This window comes from Myiozetetes cayanensis, unplaced genomic scaffold (assembly GCF_022539395.1).
Source record: "Myiozetetes cayanensis isolate MyiCay16 unplaced genomic scaffold, myiCay2020 scf3, whole genome shotgun sequence".
Classification (NCBI taxonomy): Eukaryota; Metazoa; Chordata; class Aves; order Passeriformes; family Tyrannidae; genus Myiozetetes; species Myiozetetes cayanensis.
The window spans coordinates 30622306-30646242 of record NW_026087521.1 but is presented as its reverse complement, the minus strand read 5'-3'; the positions used below and the strand labels follow the sequence as shown (position 1 = coordinate 30646242).

Sequence of the window (23937 nt, the reverse complement as noted above, 5' to 3'; positions counted from 1 at the left end):
CAGGGCTCGAGACTTCCCTGTCTCAAGTTGATCAGGAAGTTTTGCTATATTTATAACATGAAATTTCATGTCATAAACATAATTTATCAGTTTTAACATTCTTTCTACAGAACTTAACTCCCCCATAATAATAATGGCCAGTCTTCGCGAGCGAAGATCCGGGGAAGGTCTTTCCACCTTCCAGCCTGCGCATTGGATTTTTTAGGTGAGACACAGTGTGCGCGGAACTGAGCCCACCCTTTAATCCTAAGGTTCATCTGCCGGGGCCAAGCGAGCTTGGACGGTGGCAGCGAGGTCCTTAGGACGTAGGTGGGTTGCCTTTAAGGGCTAACGAGCTCCATCTGCCCGGGAGTGGCCCTGACCGGGAATCGAACCCGGGGCCTCGGCGGTGATAGCGCGGCGCCTTTACCACTAGACCACCAGGGGCTCAACTCCCCCATAAACACATTATTAAAGGTAACACATTATTAAAGGCATGCACATTTAATAACCACTGAACACACATGCACAGAGGATTGCCTTGGCCTACAGCACTATCACAATCTCTAGGGAAGGACTTGCAGGAATATACAACACCCAATGCCTTGTAAATTATGGATTAAATTTTGCTTTCACTGATTTAATCTAGTTTTAATGAAAAGGAAATTCGTTTGCATTTTAAAGAATTGCAAAAGCTAATGTAAACACCAGGGGAAATATGGGATGGGTACTGGGCACCACATGAGGAACCTGTCTGGTTTTACAGCTGCATTAACAACATCAGATTTTAAATAAACTGACTATTTCAGCTGGACTTGGCCATACTTCCTGACATGCCCTCAGGTGTGTCAATAGCTTTATTTTGGTTTATTCTCTTAAAAAATATTAGTCATCAAAATGTTCTTAAAGGACTCAATTTTAACCTAGTCTTCTACTCCCTGAGTATGAATTTTTTGTGTGTAAAGCTAAGATTTATTAGTTGGTTGTTTACTGTGATGATTTAAAGAATTCATCATTTTTTCACCATCCTGAAAAGCTTAAGTCATCTTCTTAGATGAGAATTGTCAAAATAAAGTCACTCCTTTTTTCCAAATTCACCCATTTAATGATTTTTCGTGATCCCATAACTTCTGCAGGATACATTATTGCTGGATAACACTAAGATCAGTATGTACAACCTGGATACTAACAGCTCAGCATCTAATAACATATATAGTCAGGGAAATAAGCACTCTGATCTCTAAAGATACTGAGTTCCCTTAACTCCTATAGATTTAAGTAGCAGTGAGACATGCTCAGCAACTTTGAAAGCTTTAAATTAATGTTATGGATTTAGATATATAATATTTGGCAATCAAACTGAATTAAGGGGTTTTTTTTTCTTTTATATATATCTCTCTATATATCTCTATCTTTTAATCTATCTTTTTCTTAACAGTAGAGAATTCAATTACTGGGCTCTGCAGGCCGGTCCCAGATTAAATAAATTAACTTTAGTATAATTTAATACAACACATAACTAAGTATTCTTAGAATAATTTAATTCACAACAGTTATCAATTATTTCACGCTTCTAGACATATCCCATCCTCCATAGATATGCCTTTTATGGTTGGACTAGGAGTTGTAATTTGCATGGACAATTTCTGGCAACATGACATAACAGGTACTGTCCCTCAAAATGCTGAGCAAGCCTTTGAAGTTAATCTATACAAACGGAATTGCAAAAAGTATCCTTTACTGGGGAAAAGGAGAGAGGATCTCATCTTTGTGTAGTAACACAACTCAGCATCTTGGTCACCACAAAGTATAAGTTTACTCATTTCAGAAAGATCTACTCAGACCATATAACTTGGTCTATAGCACTGTAAATTGAAATCAAAAAACAACACATTAAAAGTAAGTAGACAGAAGAAAATTTTGTTACACCAACTTTTAAAGTGTGTTTAAATGAAACTTTTACTATCACTACAGGCACCTATTGTATTGCAAATCTCTTTGTTTTAGTCACTGCTGTTTTCTTAACCTCATGCAAGAAGTTTGAAACCTTTGTATGCCAGTAAAACATTTGTTCTGACCAAAGAAAAGAGTTAGAACAGATGATCAGGAGGTAAGAAGAAAAGCACAGCTACCTGGTTTATTGTGTGAATTCCTGAATCTAAAGGGGAAGAGCAAAGGACAACTCCTATTAAACCAGGATTAGTCATCATAGTTGTATACCATGCTTTGGTCAGAAAACTAACAAATGATAACATCTCATGGTCACACAGTCACTGACATGCATACAAAATTTTGCAGCCCTGGAAAACTGATTGTCTCAACATGCAGAGTTGGAGGCGGCTGAACACGTTTAAACACAGTTGATGCTATCAGCGTTCACGAAATCTGTGACAAGCGTGGGCAGTTTTTTTCAGAGTATCATGCAAGACCAGTCATGTACATATCGTACATTATGCATCGTAGTCAGTGATGTTCTCCCTTGCTCAGCTGCCAGGCAAAATACCCTCCTCTGCTAATTTCACAGATTCAACATTGGGACCCTTGTAGCAACAGAAGGCTTTTAACATGGTGATAGATTTCCAAGAAACCTTTCTTTTTGTTTGCTAGCAAATCCTGGAATGGCAGACTAGAGAAACCATAGATATTCGTTGGAATTTTTACTTTATTTCAAAGAAGAGATTTGCACTGTGCAGTGCAATAGCTTGCTGTACCACCCAGAAAGACTACATCCACCTCAGCACACCCCATGGTAGGTTTGGGCTTGAGGCACTCCCAGCCCAAGTAGGTACCAGTACGTTGTTCATCCTTGCAGAACACCTGCAACACTTTTTGAGTCCAGAGTCTCTGTGAAGCCTTAGTGGTAAAAGGCTCTCCCTGTGTAATTACTTCCGTTAAGAGGACTGGTACTGACTCCTACTGTGAGCATCCTGTGGTTTAGATGCTGTCTTATGAAACCTGAGTTCATGGGCTCTGCAGCAAATGGACACAAATTCTTCTTTCCAAAAACACAAAACCAATGAAAAAAACCAGCCTCAAAATTCTATGTGCATTTTAGTTTAACTTGATTTAGATATAGTACTGAGGTGCAAAAATAGCCACTGCCTACACCCTATGCCTCCTCATCACTCTTGACCACTCTTGAAGGGCAGTCAGAGATTACAAAGGTTTCAAGGTCACTTTCTGGCAGCAAGCACCTTCTCTGCAAAACACAGGATTTTTCTCCTTAAGGTGGCTTTTCACTCCTGGTCTGTTCTCTTTTATTCTTCTCTCTTTCACACAATCACTAGCACGTAAGTTTAAGCATGCCACTGACGGATGTACTAAAATAGAGGTGAAGAGAACTCTGCAAGCACCTCCAGCTCCACCTGTCAGGCTTTGTCATATCAGCTGTGAATCCCCCACCCCAGGCACATCCACCTCCAACTCCAGCAACCAATTCCATTCCCCTGGGCTGTAGCCATACATTTGCCAGAGGGCAAAATAGTTGAAATGGGTAATCATACAAAATTAATGACGCTCTGTCATCGGCTTTGTGCCAGGTGCAAGAATTGTGCTTGGAATGTCTGGTAGGCTTTGCTGCAATTTGGAAGCAAAAGACAACAAAGAAGCCAATCAAGTCCCACTTGCAATGAAATGCACCCCAAATCAAACAGCATTCTGAAACTGTGTGGAGAAAATTGCTAAATACTCACACGTGATAATTTAGTAAACCAAGGAAGTATTTGGTGTCTTGATTTTAGCTCACTTTTACTATGTAGGTATATTTTTTATTGCATACTAGCAGTTTCCATTAGGCAGTAAAAGTTAGTCAATAAGCATCAATTTTTGAAGGACAGTTCAGAAGGGAATTTTCCAGACTCTGTAAGAACATTGCACTTCAGAGGGTAGTTCTGAAAATGAATATGGCTGTTGATTCATTTTAGGCTGGCAAAATATAGTCTAAAGAATATTTGGAAGCTGTAGGTTTGAACAAAGTGGAGAAAGGCTCGGGGCTATTTCAGAGGAAAGAAAAGAGGATCTATTTTGACTAGATAAAAGTGCATTAAAAAGCATTCAAGAAGAGAACTGCCACTTCATGATGGGCAAGAGAAAAAAAAAATGATGGGTCTCAAATATAAAGGAAAATTCCTGAATCTTTTTGGTATATCTGAAACCAGATATGGGAATGAGATTATGAGTGAAAAGGATAAAGACCCAGAAGGAATGAATAAGGTCAGTAAGTGAACGATACAAAAATCTGTTGAAAAAAATTTACAAGAAACCATAAAAAACTCGAAGATGCGTGCCACAAGCATCAAGGTTTCCCAGTATACCAAGGCAAACAGAACCAACAGTGATAAAAAATCAGAGAGATATTGAGAGGAAGAGTGAAGAAATCTGAAATACTAGAAGAGCAAAGTAAAATAGTTTCCATTTCTTAGAAGTGCTAAGAATTTTGTGGAACTGTATTAAGATATGTTAAAAAGATTTTTTTTTTCAAATTCTATAAAAATTAAGTGCCTTGATTCTAAGAATGTGCATGCCAAGGTAAGAACCAAATACTCTGCCTTTACAGCTATAAAATGAAAGCTGGTAGCAGAACACATCAAATCAATGATCATTCACCTGATAGCCTGATAATGTTCTGTTTTAAAGAAACAAAGTAGTTTCCTCTTATTCTCTACAGCAATACCACCTGACCACATCCACTATATAACACACACTTTTATTCAGTAATCTGGGGCAGAGGTTGATTTTCAGTTCAAGATGTATAATATAATCGAGTCAGAATGAACTGCAAATACCTTCTTCTGTGCTTTCGGGCACGGTGCCTTGCATGAAGAGCTGGATGGGTAGTCAAGCCTATAATTTGGAATCCGATCCCACATCTTTTGTCAGCCTGAAATTTCTCTGGGATTGCATATGATTCTGGTGTGAGTACTCAGAGGTTTATTCACATGAGGAAGTGTTGCAATAGTAGCCCTTGGCTCAACGCCCTTGGGCAGCTAGCTTTTCCTTGGGCTTCACTCTTACTGCTGGGATGATAAGGTTCTTGTCTTAGCAAGGTGCAACGGGATGGGTGTTAATTAAATTACTGTTTGCACAACGTTTCACATTCACAGAACTCTGGGGTCCTCAGCACAGTAAAGACATTGTTAGAGAGGGTCCAGAGGAGGGCCACAAAGATGATCATGTGGTTGAAGCACCTTTCTATGAGAAAAGGCTGAAAGATTGCTGTTGTTCAGCCTGGAGAAGAGAAGGGTCCAAGGAGACCTTATTGTGGTCTTACAGTACCTAAAGAGGGCCTGTAAGAAAAATAGTAACAAACTTTTTAGCATGGCCTATTGCAGTAGGACAAGGGGTGATGGTTCTAAACTGAGGGTCAATTTTGATTAGATATAAGGGAAAATATTTTTTTCCTTATTCTGAAATTACAAAGAGGGTGGTGAAACACTAGAACAGGTTGCCCAGAGAGGTGGTGGATGGTCCACCCCTGGAAACATTCAAGGTCAGGTTGGACAGGGTTCCAAGCAACCTGATCAAGTTGAAGATATCCCTGATCATTGCTCATTGTTCATTAGACTAGATGACCTTTAAAGATCTTTCCAACAAAAACTATTCTATGAAGTGCCCTATTGAAAAAAAGATGTGGCAGAAGCGCCAATATGGGAATCCAATTTGTACGTGCAAATCCAATGATTTGAAAAACACAGTTCTTAACGTGTATCATCTGCCTTTTTAGCCTGACATTTAGAATACCCAACATTTTCAACATTTAGTGGAAATTCCAGAGCAAACACCTCAGGAAGCTTCTAGAAGAGTTACCACGAGAGCTTGCCAGCAGCCGTTCTCCCCCACTGTGGGCAACCAGGCAAACTGCCCCCAAAACCTACACGATCCAGCATCCTTTTACTCTTTGCCTTGTGATATCCCACACGAGTCATGTGTTGTGTGGGGTGAAACTGAGGACAGTTGCAATGCCATCTTGCTTCAGGTTTGTTCTTAAAAAGTTTTTTCCAAGTCAAAAAGCTCATACAATGCTTTCTAGAAATTAGTATGGAAATAACAAGCTACAGCAAATCACTTGTGCATCAAATCCCCCCTTGTATTTGTGAAAGGTGTCTTGCCCCAGTTGGAAATGCTCTGACCTCTCGAACGCATGGCAGCATTTTCAACATACACATTTTGCATGACGAAACAGGAAATCGTGTTACAAGATAACGCCAGATCTCTCGTAGCCATTTCACACACCACAGAAATCCGACCTGCCTGCCAGGAGGGGTTGTCCTGTGGGCAATCGTGGCGTGAAGAGGGAAAAATTATTTTCTGTTGTAAAAAGAGTAAAAAATTTAAAAAAAAGAAAAAGAAAGAAAAAAAAAAAAAAATGAAAGAAAGGTGCTGAGCATCCATGGGGCCGGAGAGCCGCGGGTGCCGGGGAGCGCCGTGGGTCCCCTGCCCGGACCACGTGCGACCGTCGGCCCCGCGGGGCAGGCCCGGCCGCGTCCCCGCGTCCCGCAGCACCTGGTGGCGCGGCCCCGGCCCCGGCCCCGGCCCCTGGCCCGGCGCGGCGGCGCGCCTGGCGCGCTCCCGCCAGCCCGCCCACCTCCACATGCACACACCCGCGGCGGGAGGAGGAGCGGTATGTTCCTCGCCGTCTTCGTTTCGCCAGTTTAATTTCCCTTGCATCCTCGCCTCTTTTTCTTCTTCTTCTTCTTTTTTTTTTCCTTCAATTTTAATTTCTTGTTATCCCTGTAATTATTTGTCGCGGTGCTCCAGCCGGCTCCCGGTGGATAGGGTGGATCGCTTCTCGTGGGATCCCCGCAGCTCCTGGGGAAGGTAGGCAGCAGCTGATGCAATCGTGGGGACGGGGCCGCGGCTCCCCGCGCACCCTTTGTCTCCGCGCCGCGCGGGCCGGAGCGCTGAGATCGCCGCGCTTTGTCCCCGCCGTCTGCGCATCTCCCTCCTCCCCCCCAAAACGTGCCTCCTCGCCCCCGGGTGCTGCGCATTCCAAACCCTAAAAATGCGCGCAGCGAGCCGGGGAGGGGCTGGGGGAGCCTGGCGGGGCGGGAGGGAACGGGGGCTGTGGCCGGCCATGCGGCATCTCCCCGCGGCTGGGGCGCGTTGCCGGGCCGAAGGAGGGGGGGCGATGCTGCCCTAGCCAGCTGCTGAGAGGGGCATGGAAAAGAAACCAACCAAAAACCCTGCAGAAATAGAACAAAAACCTGGTAGTCATCAACTACGAGCTTCCGCTTGCAGCGAAAAAAAAAAAAAAAAGTAGTAATAGTAATAATAAATGAGTTTGCCCCTGGTGACGGCCGGGCCGCGGGTGCCGCAGCCCCCGCACGGTGCGCGGCCGCGGTGTAGCCCTGCCCGGCTGTGGAACGTTCTTGCCTTTCCCTTAAACCCAGCGCTGCTATGGGGTCAGTGCAAGTTCTACGGTATTCGGAAAATGCAGGCGCGCACGCGTGTGCGTGGGGGCCCGTAAATACATAGTAACAGCTGAGGTAGTTGCTTTTAATGAGCAAAGACGAGAACAAAAAAGGGCCGGTGTGAATGCCCGGTTGTGCACTGGTACACGTGTGTACGTCCAGCTCGCTCTTGTGGCAGGGAGCTTGTCCCATTGTTTTGCAGAGAGTTCGTAATGCAACCTGTAGCTAGGATGTGTCTGTCTCCTTGAGAAAGAGGAGATGAGGAGGTGTGTAAACCCGTGCTTTGTTTATGTGACATTGGAAGGACTGAAATAAACCCCGGATCTGACAACTGGCTTTATGGAAGTTGAGATATAGTCTGCTTGTGCCACCAGCCGAACTCACCACATGTCCTTAGGCTATTCAGCGTCCCAGACTCCTGTGGGGCATTTCTACCAACGTCTGGTCCAAATTATAGATTGGAACCTATGCTTTGTGGTGCTTCATTCACCTTCAGGTTTGTCTGGCTTTTACATGTGCTTGAAAGGCAAAAGAACATAGAAGAGCCATTGTTCTAAAAGTAAAGTGTTAGGAAAAGATACTTGTTAGTTGATAAAATACATTCCAGGAATAAAAAGAAAAACCAAGAAAATTACATTCTGAGTCCAACATGCTTAGATCAGAAGTAAAAACAGCTACAGGGAGAGAAAGAAACAGCATCCTTCCATCTCACGTTTACTTCATTTGCTACCAAAATACCAACTTTGTTTTAAAAGCCTCTAAAAGGAAATTCCATCTGTTGCTGAAGGATATAGATATCAAAAACTGCCCTTTTCAGGTTAGGAGCCCCTGCCGAAATGGCTGTGAAATCTGCTTGCAAAACCTGCCTGAAATCTAGGAACTGCCATATTGCTGGTAAGCAGAGGCCTTCTGCTGAGGCTTGATGGAAATTCACTGACTAAAATGGGATCTGCTTCACAGTCGTACTGAGTGACTCCTATTTGACTTTGCCTTTTCGGAAGGTTTTTTTTTTTTCTTTTTAAGCGGCACCATAGAGAGAGCACTTCACTGAAGCACACTGCAGCATCCTCTGGCTTGTCACTTGAGACTGTTTATGCTGTAGTTGGACCAACTGGGCTTTCTAGCCCAGGTGAGGACGGGAGACAGTTGTTGGCGGTGAGCGTCACATTCCACATACACCTGTGCAGAGGATTATCCTCTGAGTTGTTTGAGGCTGTTTGAAGACTGCTGTAAAACACAGAGGATCAACTATCCTTCATGACCAAATCCTGCTTTTTACAAGGGTTTTAGAGGATGGAAGGGGAGGCAGGGCTCTCTCAGCCTTTGTGCTTGCAGGCTGCTTGTCCTGGGTCTCTGTCCTACATTTTGTCTGTGTTTTCTGGTTTGGGTGTTTGGTTTTTTTGGCAGGGGAAAAGAGGTGACTGAGCAGAAATGGGACTTTCCTTCCCTCTGTACTCTCCTCTGTCTTTCTATCAGCCTGCCAGTTTCTGTAGAAATCCATGTAGCACGTAGCATGACAATAGCCAGAGCTTTAAAAGTTTGTATTGTGAAGACAAATGAAATGCTGTGGGAATATTTAAATATTTTAAGCCTGAATTCGGATTCCTTTCTGATGGGTATTTACTGCTGTGACCTTAATCCAATCCAAGAAGTCTGAGTGTCTACTCTTGGGAAAAATGGCAGCTTTTTCATGTTTTGCAGTCAACTCTCATAATATTTGTCTAAGCTTATCAGATAAATATCACTGTGAGTCTCTTAGAGTCAAAACTGAAGTAGAGAAATTACTTGGAAACTGGGGCAGAAGGCAACTGAGTTACATATGAACTTATACAAAGGGTTCTTCCTTTGTAGTACAAAATCGATTGAAATAGGAATTTCAAAGCTACCGTTTAACCCTTACAAATACATCTGGGTAGTCTGTTTTGTTGCAGTGCCCGGTAAGGCCCCACTCATATAGCATCTCCACTTTCTGTGGAAGACAAGAGTTTATTTGTGGCAGTGCGTTCTGGGATCTCTTCTCAAAACCAAGACCGTTGAGAGGATTTCACAGAGAAATATAATTAGGAAAAAATGTGACTATATTCCTCTGCCAAATGCCTTTCCTAAATTGACTGGGAAGGGCTCAAAACAAAAATGTACTTAAAACCATTTTCCTTTATGGTTCATCTTTAAGTGTTTTGCCTAAAGTAATGAATCACTGGGTGAATCAGACTGGGATTTTATGGTTTCTTATTTGCCTGCCTTTGATCAGCTGAGTAGCCTGTCGAGACGTAATTTGGGACTGTGTTCTCTTTATGGCAGCATGGAAGGGCAGTATGGAGAGCGTTGGGGAAAAGCAGGAACATTTTCCTGTTGCAGCGCAAGGTCATGCACTACCAAGAGAAAGGTTGACAATCCACATTTGTGCTCATCACTTCTGAGTGATGTATAGCATCCTTTTCTGAGCTTCCTTCCACTTCCTTCCCAAGTCTTGTGTCATTTGTTTCCCCCCCACACCTTGTTATAAATTGGTATAAGAATTTAGACAACTCAGTTCCAATTAAACATTGATATATTTATTAAGCAAGCGATAATAAAGCAAAGACAGTGCTGGGTGGTCTGGGGAGCTAGTCCGCTCCACCCGAGACACACATTAAAATGTAGTAAATGTCCCTTTTTATACATTTTCAAGTCCCGGGTTTTGAATGTAAATCTGCTTGTGGTTGCAGTGCGTGGCTCATTGTTAAGTGGTCATCTGGGATTCGTCAGAGATGAAAGCTGTAGTTCTTATCAGTTGTAAATTTCACCGATACTGATACTTGTTTGTTTAGCAAGATGTCTGTAATTAATTTTACTGACACTTACTTGATTAACAGGATGTCTATGAAACTTATCTTGTTGAATTATAACAAAAGATTTTTTATTCCCTCATACACATAAGATTTTATGAACAAAGTTAACCCTTCTATTGCAACCTTATCTTTTAACTGTTTCCATCCTGCATGCTGTGGGAGCTGTGTGAGAGAGAAGGAGCCTGGAAATGAAACGTGGTGATTTACAGCCACCAAGGAAACAGCTGCAGCAGCTCGAAGGCCTTCCGGCTGCTGCACTGCTTTCAGCCTGGTGCTGTGTCCGATGGGCAGGACAGCAGTGTGCTGGCACCTTGTCGGTTCTCTGTGGCTCCTTGAGCCCAACTGGGGCTGGGCTACCGCGGGACCAGAGTAAACCTGCTTCCTTCCGCTGCTCCTGTGGCTGCAGCCTGCTGCAGAGGGGCAGAGCTGAGGAGCTGGAGGCAATGACATTTCAAGCACTGCAGCTGTTTGCTCAGTGGATGTGAGTCAGTCTTTAATTTCCAAGCTCTTTGTTATCTCAGTGGCTCTTCTCTAATCTCCCCATTTTGTCCTTCCTGTAGATGAGGAGTAAATCTGGAGCTTTATGTTCCTCATGTCAGGTGTCACTAATGCGGAACAAAAAGGAGATATTTGCTTCCCTCCCTCCCAACGTGATACTGTTTCGTATAAAGTATTTTTGCTTTTTTTCGTTTAAGTGAACAGTCTGTACACAGAGTTTCAGGCTCAGTGTTTCATTGTTTATATCCATGGTGTCTTATTGGTCATATTGCTCTAGTTTGAAAGAAGTTTCAAAAGTATGAGCAAAGACGTATCACATCTTGGGCTTTGCAGGACTAAAACCAGCTTGTGTGAAAATCAAGTGCTGGATTCTGATGACTTGTAACCAACCAAAAGCTTGGCAAAACTCCCTTTGAGAAGGAAATTGAGTCACGTTTCATCTTTTGAGCAAATTAGCTTGAATTTTGTAGTTAAAAGTGCTTAGTGTGTCTTGGATATTTACAAATCCCAAGGCTGACTGTGGGAAGCACACAGTGAATGAAGCTCCCCTTTGGGTGTGCAAGGGCACATTACAAAGACCATATCCAGAGATGGGCTAGGTGTCCAACTTGACCAATTACCCAAATGCCTCTTGCATACTGGTTCAGCTTTTGGGCAGTCATATGCTTTAAGGTGACATTTTATGAATGATGTCATTTATGAGATATGAAAAAAAAAAAAAGACATGTGAATTAAACCATCACCATTACCACCAAGAGTGATGATGTTACCGTTAAAACACAACTTCCAGCAAAGTGTTTTCTGAGAATACACCTCTTGCAGGTATGGCCCAGAAAGGATTCATGCTTGAACCCGCTGAAGAAATAAAGATATATTGTCTGTATTACATTTTTTTTCATATACAAAGGTTTTGATCCCATTACTGCTCTTGTGGAATTTAACAGTCCAGAAAACTGGAGTTGCAAGGATTTTTTTTTTTTTTATGTTTCAGAAGGCAACAGAGAAAATGGCTACAGTTCTTGGAATGTGCTTTAAAGGCTTGTGAAGGTCTCAGTGTCCTTGAAAAAAAAACTTTCATTTTATCTTCTTGTGTCATCACATAGTCCTCCTGAAGTCAGTTGTAATATTTCCGTACTCTGTAAGGAGCACACAAAATAAATTATCCATAGAGGGTTTTACAAGACACATCATGGAATGTTTAAAGAGAAGCCAAGCTCCTAGGCCAGAGCAGTGCTTTTTCTACTAAACAGAGGGGCTGGGTCAGCTATCAAACAAAGGCCCTCGAGGTTCCTCGTGAAGGGTCATTAACTCTTTCCTGGTTTTCTCTTAGGGTTATTCCTGCTTCAAGGAGCAGTGGTTGACCATCTGTGTATAAAAGTTTGAAATAAGAGCAAAATTCTAATTTCTTCTTTATGATTTACTTTGTGTGTGTTTGGAGAGAGAGGTTCGATGGCAGGTCTCTTGAAGTTCTCCTTTTGGGAGGTTTAAGGATGGACAGAGTAGCAGCTACAGTGACCGAAGTGACTGGGATTTCTGCAGTCACTCTTCACATGATTATTTACTGCCTTTCAATGTGAATTAGGAATAAAGCTCAGTTTAGGAACTCTTGCCAACATAGCATTTTTATTTGCTCTTCTTTTATGACATTTCTTGAATGAAAGGCTGTAAAAGTACAAATATGCTGCTTCCAGTATAGCTCAGTATCAACATACGATGAATTTCTATTAGTTGAAACAGTTTGGGTTTTTCTTCCCACAGCATTAGTGACACCTACACCTGAGGTGGCAACTTGCTTAGCTCAGCTATGCTAGCACTGAATCTCCCTTGGGGAGCAAAGCTATTGCAATTGTAGGGAACAGCTCCGTGAGACTTCAGACCCCTCCTGTGGGTTGGGGTAAGCTGTCCTTCAGCAGTGCCAGGCTCTGCTGTAGAGGCCAGATGACAAGCCTGGAGCTGACATTTGACTTGCAGGGAATGAGGCTGGTTGACATGAACACTGTCCTTTGGAACTGTAGATTTCATTTAGGCTCTGCGATATGTCACATGGGTGAATTTGAAGTGAGGAAATTTATATGACCGCCTGTACTCCATTGACTGTGGAGGGTACCCAGAGTGATTAGCAATGACAACGAGTTTTCTCTGTATATCTCTAAGATAACTGTATCTTGGCAAAAATTTTGTGATTTGCAGAGTGCTTTATTCCAGGTATCACATTAATCACCCTTTCTCTCTGAATCTTTAAGAGCTTCACAAACTAAGTGTTATTGTTGCTATTATCATCTTAATTTTACAGATGGAGGTGCTAAGGACATGTTAGTTTTTCTTTGCAAAAGATCTGTGATAAGTTCATGCCATGACAATGAAAATTTCAGTCCCCAGCCCCACCACTCTCTCCTCACCCTCCTCGTGTTTTGGCATTGAGATCAGGTTTTCTCATACTTGGAAGTGCAGTGCATTATTTCATTCAATTTTTTTGTTTGTTTGTTTCAGGGTTTTATTTTGGTGGTTTTTTTAGTAAATCACCCTAGCAAGAACCTGAGGCAGATTCAAAGATGACTGTTGTGCTGCTTTAAGAGCAACTTATCTGCCTAAAAGCTGGAATCTGCTGAAATGATTGCTGATGCTTCAGCTTGCACTAAGATTTCACTCCATCTTATAGAATCATAGAATAGTTTGGTTTGAAAGGGACCTTGAAGATGATCTTGTTCCAACCCCCCCGCCGTAGGCAATGACACCTTCCACTACACCAGGTTGCTCAAAGCCCCATCCAACCTGGCTTTGAACAATTCCAGGGATGGGGCATCCACAACTTCTCTGGGCAACTTGTTCCAGTGCCTCACCGTCCTCCCAGTAAAGCATTTCTTCCTAATACCTAACCTAAACCTGCTCTCTTTCAGTTTTAAGCCATTCCTCCTTGTCCTATCATTACATGCCCTTGTGGAAGTCTTCATTCAATTAATTTTCTGTAGAAGCAGAGTTTTGGTTAAAACAGACAAAGCTTGTCACTCCTTATGATGAAGCAGTGAGCTATGCTCCTGCCGCTCTGGCCCTGCAGTGTTTCAGTGACAGAGGGCCAGAGCAGCAGCTCCTGAAGCCGGAGCCACACGTCAGTGAGCTGTGCAGCCAGCTCTCCAGTGTGCTGTTTACCTCACATGAGTGCTAATTTCAGCACCTGCTTTTGAAACACTTAATGGGGAATTTATTAAGCACAGGCAATGTCAAGGCAGTTCTGAAAATCCTCCTGGGGCACCATGATGCAAAACGGTGCCCAGAGGAGAATCTTCTCTGTTTGAATCTCAGATGAACATTACACAGGTTTTTAAATGCCAGGGGATACAGATCCTGGTACAGAGGTTGTCAGGTCCCTTAAAGAATTGTTTATTTTAGGAATTCACGGTCACAAGAAGCTTTAGGATTCAGTGGGCTTGGTCCTTGCCATCTCAGCAGTTGCCGTCTCCTGTGGCTTTATCCTTTTATAAAAAGATCGTGCTTCTCTTCCAAAATAGGTAGACTATTTTATCCCTGCAGTCTCCATGAAGACTGTTCCAGAATGTCACTGCTTAAGCTACCCTCTGCTTGCCAGTCTGCATTTATTTATCAGCAGCTTAAATCAATGATTTTGAAAATATTTTATTGTGCCAACATTTTAATACCCAAGCAGTTTTCTTCTGGTGTCTGTGGTGGAAATCTCTTCTGTAGAGGAGTTTAAAAGGACTCAGTTAACATGCCCCAAGCTTTGTCCTCACACCAGGCTGTACCAGGCCCTGTCAGCCACCATAACCATGTGCTTAGTTGCTCTTTCAGTGGAAAAGAACAGATCTTGCTCTACTGTTAGCCTCGAGACTAACCTTTAAACTTTGCACCTGAAGTTTAGACAGGGTGGGCCCTTGAGGAATTGTTAAGAGCACATGTAAATTTTAAAACTACATTTCTGAGAAAGTGTTTACAGGGAAGAAACTGCTCATTTGCAAAGTCCTCTTCTGTGCGGTGGAGATGTGGTATAAAACAGAAGTATTGACTTCTGTAAACTTAATTTGAAACAGGCAGCTGTCCTAACTGAATAAGTGAACTACGTCTTCCTGTCTCACCCTGCAAGAGCTGGTGATGCTTATGCCTCTTTAGTTGCATGTAACCAGTTCGATGGCTTTGAGGTAGCCCTGAGAAATTTAAAAATATTCCCAGATTAATCTGGCATCTGAGTGTTCGCCACATACCCCAAGGTGAATAGTTGTTTGGCAGTACTGCAGGAAATTCATTCACAAAATGGGAATTGAGAGAGTTGTGCTGTAGGAGCTTGTCTGTGAATAACACACTATTACCTCCCTACCATTCTGGAGTTGTAGCTCAGCTGAGAGTGGTTGGACTCCAGCAGATACTGGTCTTTCAGTTGATTTGCATTGCTGATAAGGAAATATGTCATTGTAGTAGACTTCTCTGATCTGCCTTTGGTGTTATTCTCGGTGCTTTTATGCAACACATCTATCAGAGGAGAGTTCACCTGATCACCTAGACAATAACTGCTTGACACAAGGTATACATTACTCTTTTCTCCCATGATACATGAGCTCAGGGATTTGGTTTTGTCTGCTTCTGTCCTTGTTCATTATAAGTTTAACCATACACAAAGCATCATCCACACATCCACTTTACCAAAAGTGTCTTGGAATATATAGATTAGTAGCACAGAGTGGTGGGATAACTCTATCCCTCTTTCTCTCCACTTAGCATCAACATGGACACAATGTGCTTTATATTTTTAAAATAAGAGTGGAGAACATAAAGAAGACAAACTCCAAATATCAAAATGTGACTTGGACAAGCAAATAATTTTTATTCCTTATTATATAGGCAGTTAATCTTTTTTTCCTGTAACAAACAGGCTTGGTTTGCTCACAAGTTTGTAAATAAAGTACTGTCTTCAGCTGTTGGTTGAAGGACAGGGTAAATTTGTACGGTTGATCTCATTAAGGCGTATAAGATTACTACTGTTCTGCATTGAGGTTATAACCTGAGGTCCATCTAACAATACAAAATTGCATGGTAAGAATGGTCCCTCCTGTGCGGTTTTCACTGGTTTCTTCTGGCGATATTTCCTGCTGCTGGTGATATACAACTTAGAGTTTTGTCTCATGTTTTATTTAGGTTGCTGACACTGTGGCTGCAGTTTATTCACAACATACCAACCAAACACTAGTATTTGAAGAACCACTTGGATAGGCACAGTTCCTCACCCAGCATGCCTTTCAAAGCTGGATTAGAACTGACTGAATTGCAGAATATGACTGTCCCTGAAGATGATAACATCAGCAATGATTCAAATGATTTCACAGAGGTGGAAAATGGCCAGATAAATAGGTGAGTATTTTTCCACTGACGTTTCCTCTGCTAAGAAACACACTGTTTAAAAACAGCATTCTAATTTTCAGTATATGTCTTGAATTATTCATTACCAAGTCATGCTCCATTTGAAGATGTAATTTGAATTTCATACGTAACATCTGTTGGGCATAGGCTGCAATAGCAGATAAAGCAAACAGAGTGGCAATTTATTCATCGTTTTGAACCTTTCAAATTAGTCTAATAAAATTCACAAACGCATAATGTAGCAAAAAGCCAACATTTTGAAATATCTGCTTGCACACAGCAAGGAAGTAGTAACAATTAATAAAATGTCAGAATTTGGGGCAAATCTTTTTGACCTTTGATCCCTGATATGACAATTTTAACCTGCCTGGCTACATCCATGCATCCAAGCTCCTGGAGATTTACAGCTGCTATGATTGGCAGCAAATGTAGTCCCAGTCTATGTTTGCAATTTGGCAAGATAAACTGGGCAGCAATTTGCTCCCTTCAGGCAGGAATGGCAAGAAGATGGTAAAACAGAGTATTACACCTAACTCATATCAAGTTTCAAAAGCATGGATACTGGTGAAATTTGCTAGTTACAATTATTAGGCTGTTGGCTTTTTCTATAAGCCGTACAGTCATTTCCAAAGACTTGCCTTTTCCACCAGAGAGTATTTCTCCAGCCCTTCCTGTCAGACTCCAACAGGTGCTGAGCCAACCAGTTTGTAGCAACGACCTGCTGACAGACTCTGTTTGGGTTTTGTGAGCTGTAAAACAGGAAGCTCTTTTTTGACCAAACTTCCTATTCAAATATTGCAAACCCAGGTGGAGCACACTGGCTGGCTAGTAACTGCATGGGGATCCAGCCCTGTAAAATATTCTCTTGCCCTTTTTTTTTCTTTTGGCAGTGTCTTCTCTGGCTATCTGGGAAACTCACTTTCTTCTGTTAAAACAAAACTTAGGGCTGTTTTTTCCCAAGTGCGGGTAGAGTCATGTGACTCTCACAATTGCGTGGGTGGGCAGGGAGCTTGGTGATGGGTATGGGAATAAGCACTCAGCACTGGTCATACCATTGGTGTAGCAAAGCCAGGCAGCCATACTGTGGGATGGAGCAGAGGGCCCTGGTTGGTGGTGTGGGTGAGCCCTCAGTAGAAGGGTGGCAGCCTCCCCACCATCGCCTGCCCTGGGGAAGTCCTGGGGCTGTGGCCAGCAGGGTGTGTGGTGGTGTGACCACAACAGCTGCACTGAGGAAGATTAGAGCTGGTCAGGAATTTTCTGATGCAACTGCTTTGATGGAAAGTGCCAAAACAAAATGCAAACCACTTCTGTGTTAAAAAAAAAAAAAAAAAAAAGGGAAGAGCACGACACAAAACCACTCCAATTTTGCCAAAACAAAACAGGTCCAGTATGAACCTGCTTGCTTTCCTGCTGGTTCATGTTGTAAGGAGAGGAACTCATGGGCTGACAGTAGTAAATTTGCTCTGTTTAGCCTGCCGAGAACTTATATCCTTGAGAGAAGGAGTGGCTTTACCAGGCTGACTGCACCTCCCCAGTGCTTTGGCTGGTGTCACCAGTAACTGTTATGGGGGAAAACCCTGTTGGCACTCCATCTTTCAGTGAATATTTATGGAGGGTGGGGAAGGAGTGTACCATATGTGCCTGATTCTTTACAGTCACAATGTGCTTTGTGGAGTTCCAACGTAGTAAGCGTGGCAAGAACTGTGTTGAATTCAGACTGCCTACAAAAGGAAGAAGAAAAGTGGGGTGAAGGAAAGAGGGTCAGAAACTCAGAAGCAGAATTTCTGATTGATGCTCTGGCTCTTAGGGCAGATGAACATATTCCACAATTTTCCATTCCTTTCTGGGTAACTTTTTTTTCTGCAGACAATCATTTGGTTGTATGATGTAGCCCATTATGGTTCTCTATTATCCCTCTGCCAGGGCTCTCGTGGGACAGCTACTTACATCCCACACATGAGTATTTTGCCCTATATATCCTGGTTTGTTCATGTTCTACTCCGTGTCTAAAACAAATTTCAAGGCAGCTTGTGCTGACCACAACTTCCAGTGCAGCATCATGTTGCACCCCTGTGAGCATCCCCATGTGTGATGAGCAGGGGAACATATCCTGTTCTGCACCCCATGCTGAATGCATCCTGAGAGGATGTAGTTATTCCCTTTCTATAACTGTCTTGGCAAACATCATTTTTCCATGGAGTAAGAGGTTAACAGACATAGGGAATAACACATTTTGTGCTGCCTGGCACATGGTGTGAGGCCTTGTGAAACTCCAAAGTCCATCAAAATCAGTGGGACTTTTTTTGTTGATTTCACTTGAGCTTTAGATTAGATCTGTAATTTTCAACTAACTTGCTTTTTGTTGTTTCAACCTGTTTGACTTTGCATACTGTATTTAATTTTGAACTTTTTTTTTTCTCACTGCATAATTGTTCAAGCTCAATGTAGAACAGAGTTTTTAAGTTTTACCTCTTTTGGAGAAGGTATACCAGGAAGAAGCTGATTCCAAGTCTGGTTGTAAACTCCAAATAGTTCTTGATCTTGGAAAAGAATTCTGTAGTTTCCTTTGGATTTCCAGCCTTTTCCAGGCATAAATATACAGTCGTACGTAGGGAGGGGATGTTGTTTTGAAGAGGCTGTACTGAGAGGGTTTTTTTTTAGTATGCAGATGTTGAATGGAAATGCCAGTCAAGAGATTTGCATCAAATTCAGACATGGATTTGGTGATCTTTAACCATGTCTCCTGGCTATAAAATTTTACCATCTCTGCACATAACTGTAAATCAGTATTTAGATGACTTACTCCTTATCTATAACTACAACAGTGGAATACTTTCAGGAAGCTGATATCTGAATGTCTGTCTTGGTTTACAGCTACTAAAAAGTCATCAGCACCCCTTGTTTTGTTAAAAAGGTTGTTAGTAGGTATACCAAGATCTTGTCCAAGTTGCATAGAGTTAAGTCAGACCAAGCTTTCTTCTGCATTTCTTGTTCCAACCTGCCCTGGAAATCTTTGCCACTGCTCAAGTTAGCATGCAGTTTAAGAAGCTGCCTAAGGATAAAGTTCTGTCATCTTAGCAAAACTAACTTTCCCTAACAAATGTTTAAGGCACCATCAAATATAATTTTAATTTAATTATGTTTAAACATATCTGAGATAGCTAAATGGTTTTGGCTAACTCTGCTTAGCCAAAATGGTTAACTTGAAGGTATCACCTTAACCAAACATTTTTTATTGAAGTCCTTTAATAAATTAAGTTTGGAAGGCCATAGTTTAACATCATCCTTTTAAAATCGCTTTATCAATAATACTAAGTCTCTACTTTGCACTAAATCAAACCAGGAAAATGGTTAGATTAAGATACTCTTTCCAAGCCAACTGTGAGGCTTCATGCATTGCAAGGATGAGCTCATTATATCTTGACTAGGATATTTCATTAATGTACCTGAAAAGTTTTGTATATCTGCTTTTACTCAGTTGTGGTATAGGAAACACAAGAGGAAAGCAGAAACATTTAAAAACAGGTTATGTCTTTTAACAGTGAGTAAAGCATTTGAAATGAAGACAACAAACAGCACAAATGGATTTCATGCTTGTCAGGCTTTGATGGCACAGGCGGTCCTGCAGCTCATTGCCACAGCACCTCTCACAGTGGCCTCTGGTCTTTGGGAGGGCTGGGAGAGGCTGGCGTAAACAGGCATTTCGCTTAATTTGTGTCATATTTTTAAAGGTCAAATATACAACATTCTGTGACAATGAATGGCTTGTTTTCTAAGCACGTCTATTAAGTAGAGCAGATGCATGGCACAGTTTAACTAGAAATTCCAGTATTCCAACATATGTTTCCTTTCATATGCTATAGGGGAAAAAAACCACTCTGAAATGAAAAAAAAAATGTTTACAAAAAGCACTATCTTGGGAAAAATTGTTTCTGTTGAATTAATTAAAATACCTTCCCCCCACACTTTTTTTAAAAAAATTATTTTTATTTAATTTAAGATCAGTAATACTTTCTGTTTATGGAAAATTTGTCTGTTATGTGGTATGGCTGTACCACCTCACAAGCATTGTCCCAAAACAATCTTCTTGTCTGGACTTGCAGGTTAAATTGCCTGCAACAGCAAATGCTGCACAGGCAGACCCCACATTCCCCCACACTGCATCACTGAAGAACTTTCTGGGAAAGCAATCCTGGAGCTGGAAGTTGGCCTGGGAAGCACCCCATAAAAAAGCTGGGCTCAGTGCTGTGTACCTCATGTTCTGGGAGCACAGTAGCCACATTCCCATGTCTGACTTTGCCCTCCTGTACACATCGCACTGCTTAAGTGAAGAAAAATGTGAAGTGTGATTTGGTAAACAGGGGGTGGATGAGGAGCCCATCTTGTAATAGGAGATGAGAGGCTGGACAACAAGCCCACTCCATTTCTAATGTAGAGCTAACTCAAAAGAAAGTACTTTGTATCAATTTATCAAATCAGGCTAGTTTTCTCGAAGTCTTACCAGGAAGGAAATAACATGTTTGTTGGCCACAGAAGTTACCAGTTTTGCAGAAGCTGTTTACCCTGTCAGAAATATTCTAATGGAAAGTCCCACTGTAGTTTTTATATTCAAACAATATTTCTCAAGTGTTGTCTTTACTGTGTATTAGTTTTTTAACAATAATTTTCATGGAATTCTGATACCAGACAGCAATAATAATAGTATCTACAAATTTGTTATTTTTGTAATTATTAAGGGGGGATTGGCTGCAGGGGGATGAGCAGAAGTGGGGAGATCAGACTAGTGACTTCTGTCATAACTCTTGACAAAATCTAAAATGACACATGATCTCCATAAATGACAGAAGAAGGCAAAGTCCACAGATGTTCCCAGCAGCAGTTACAAATCCAAAAGAGATAAAGCTCTTCTCTGTGCTCCTGCCTGTACAAATTGCCTGCAGGGTGTTTCAAGAGAGAGCTGGAATGTCTTTTTCAAACCGTTCACACTCCGCTGCCTGTGTTCAAGAGATGAGCTTTAAACAGACATGAAAAAGAAAAGCACATGTTCTGAATCAAGTTGAGATTTTATTCCATGAGGATGAAATACCTACAAGGTGAGCTTTGGAAAGTTAATTTCAATCAGTTTATCTTAGAAGTGATTGCTTTTCATTTCTAAAAACAGTGGGGGAGGTTCAACCATCTATTCCAACTGTGTTAGCACTGGTAAATCTGACATGGTGTCTATATTTTGCAGCAAATTAGTTGCTGAAGTTACTATTTTAAAAGTATAGGAGAAGCCTATAGTTGTTTTTTATTGACGTAAAGGAAATCAAAGCAGACCAATGAGTAGGAGTCAAAATTGCAGCAAACCCAGAAGAAATACTACATACATTTTGCCAGCTATGCCCAGATTTAAAGCATGAACACAAAATGTTTAAGACACTAGGTCCAAGTGTGTCAGCTGTGGAAGCCAATTCAGCAGCATTATACCTGCATGATTTTGTCATAGCCTTAGAAGCTGTGCTAGCATATATATCAGTAGTAATTAGGCCATAGCTGAGGTAGTAGGGAAGTTTGACAGAGCTCTGTCTTTACAAGCTCACCTGAATACCACTGTATGTATTCAGATGATGTGCAGTCTTGAGTCACAGTTAGAATTATACATCCCCAACCAGTAGATGTTCCCAGCTGTGGGAAAGGACCAGCAGTGCTGTTGTTTGTGTCCAGTGTTGGTGTCTGTTTTAAACTAAGAAGAGTCAGCTTAATGTACCTACAGCTAAAACAGTCTCTGACAGCTGGTGACAGCCCCTAGTTAGGTATGTGGCATGTACAATGGCTGATGCATTAGCCAGTGCAGACTAAGAACCATCTGTGGATTAACAAAGATGCCAGGGACTTAATTGTGCATAAACCTTCAAAAGATGAAAAGCTGAAAGAATGCTTTATACAAACTAAAATGTTTGCTAAAGAGAAGATCTGTGAGAAAATAACAGCTCATCCAAATCATAAGTGTTGTAAATCCCAAGGATGCCGACACAACCACAGGAGGACAGTAAGTTCCTAAATGTGGATACATCAAGGACACAAAACAAGTAAAGGGTAAAGAGAAAGAAAAGCTGTTTGTTCCATGTTTCCCTGCACAGAAGTGTTGAATTTTGCAGTATGATGAATTCAGTAGTGACTTTTGAAAGACACTCAATTGAAAATCTGGTAACCCAGAACAGTGCAACAATGAAGCAGGTTACCTGGTTCAGGATGGTCCAGGCAGTGCTGACTATGTGTGGCCCATCCACCTCTGCTTAACTGCAGACATACCATCCCTATGTGGCAGTTTAGAGTTTCAGTGGCAATGTAGGCTTTCACAGTGTCACTCGACAGTGAGGGGACAGATGGAGTCTTTTAGGGATCCTTGGCAGAATGATGATGGCAGTAAATCATAGTTACAATTAAAGCTTTATTTTTTTAGTGGGGTATTATGATTAGCGTAGCGCAGAATTTAGTATTTGAATGGCACAGGATTTCAACAGACAGAATCAATGTAGTGCAATTTATAAGTATTTATAATACAGAATTTATAGTATAACTTAAGATTAATAATCACCTAGACCCTCAGCAGATGGGGTCAAATCTTAATACCTGATTTGTTTTATCAGTGTACAATCATAGTCTAGGCACAAACATCATGTAAAAGAGTATAAATAACTGCCTTAATCCTTGGAGGATGCAGAGGACGGAGGGATGTTCCTGGCCAGTGGCAACTGCAGTCCCGAATTCTCCCCTTAGGTCCTCTAACTGCTTGATTTTATAGTCAGTACTAGGGATGGTGTTGTGCTTCCCCTCTTCTGTGAAGGGGTCATCGCCACTTCCTGGTGGGCTGGGTGCCTGGGACCTTCCAGGCTGTCAAGGAAGGAAGTAATTGAGCTGGCGCCCAGGAGTCTTGAGGTCGATAGGGAGGGGAAGAATAAATCTGTTTAGTTTGTCTACTTGCTTCACAGGACCTTCAGGGTGCGATAATGGGAGAAAGGAATGAATACATGACATGCTTGGTCACATAGAATGGCTACTTGCCTTACAGAGTGGCGTTAGTTACACTAACCCCATGAACAGGGCTGGGAACAGTGGGTACTCCTCATGAGCATCTCTGCAGGACACCTGGAGAAGCATCTCCTCTTAGCATCTGTGCAAACAAATTGCTTTCCCATCCAAAAAATTGGTGCTGCTACTTTTTTACTAAATCACCTAAAAGACCATTCTGTGTATATATTTTTATATATATATATATATATAAAAATATATACACACATATTTATTCTGATCTTGTGCTGGTGTTACCTTTACTGATGCCTAATATACACTGTATTAGTGGGGCATAATCTGTTATGAGTTTGGCCTCTTTTTGCACACAGTTTTTATGCGTTGCTTATTTTGTAATCACATGCTGCTCATGGAATTAATGTGTTCACATTTTCTAAGCACTTGCTAGAAATAAATCCTCTGACTTCTTTCAGCAAGTTTATTTCAGATCGAGAAAGTAGAAGAAGTCTCACAAACAGCCACCTGGAGAAGAAGAAATGTGATGAATATGTAAGTCTCTCTCACTGTTCTTTTCCCTGTCAAAAGGAACTGCATATTGTGTAATGAAGGGCCTTTAGATATCATCTTCAAAAATGCTGGGCACACACAATTATAACTGTATTCAAGTTTCACTAGGAAATGCCTGGGATCAGCACTTAAATAAAACCCCAAAACAAACCCCCAAGCATTTTGGTTGGGTTGAGTCAAGGGAATCCCTCTGGCCTGTGTTGGGCAGGAAGTTGTGGTGGTTCCTTATGGCTCTACCATATATAAATTATGTGCCTTAGATGTTTCACAGGCAT

At 41.8% G+C, this 23937-nt stretch overlaps 1 protein-coding gene across 1 annotated transcript in view; it reads left to right on the top strand.

Moving 5' to 3' along the window:
- The first annotated feature begins 6562 nt into the window (after positions 1–6562).
- Positions 6563–23937, top strand: part of SLC38A1 (solute carrier family 38 member 1) — a 42749-nt gene continuing 25374 nt past the window's right edge. The window contains exons 1-3 of the mRNA XM_050324896.1: positions 6563–6795; positions 15860–16072; positions 23569–23644. Coding sequence (XP_050180853.1) covers positions 15954–16072; positions 23569–23644 — 195 coding nt within the window. The 5' untranslated portion in view covers positions 6563–6795; positions 15860–15953. The remainder of the gene's footprint in view (positions 6796–15859; positions 16073–23568; positions 23645–23937) is intronic.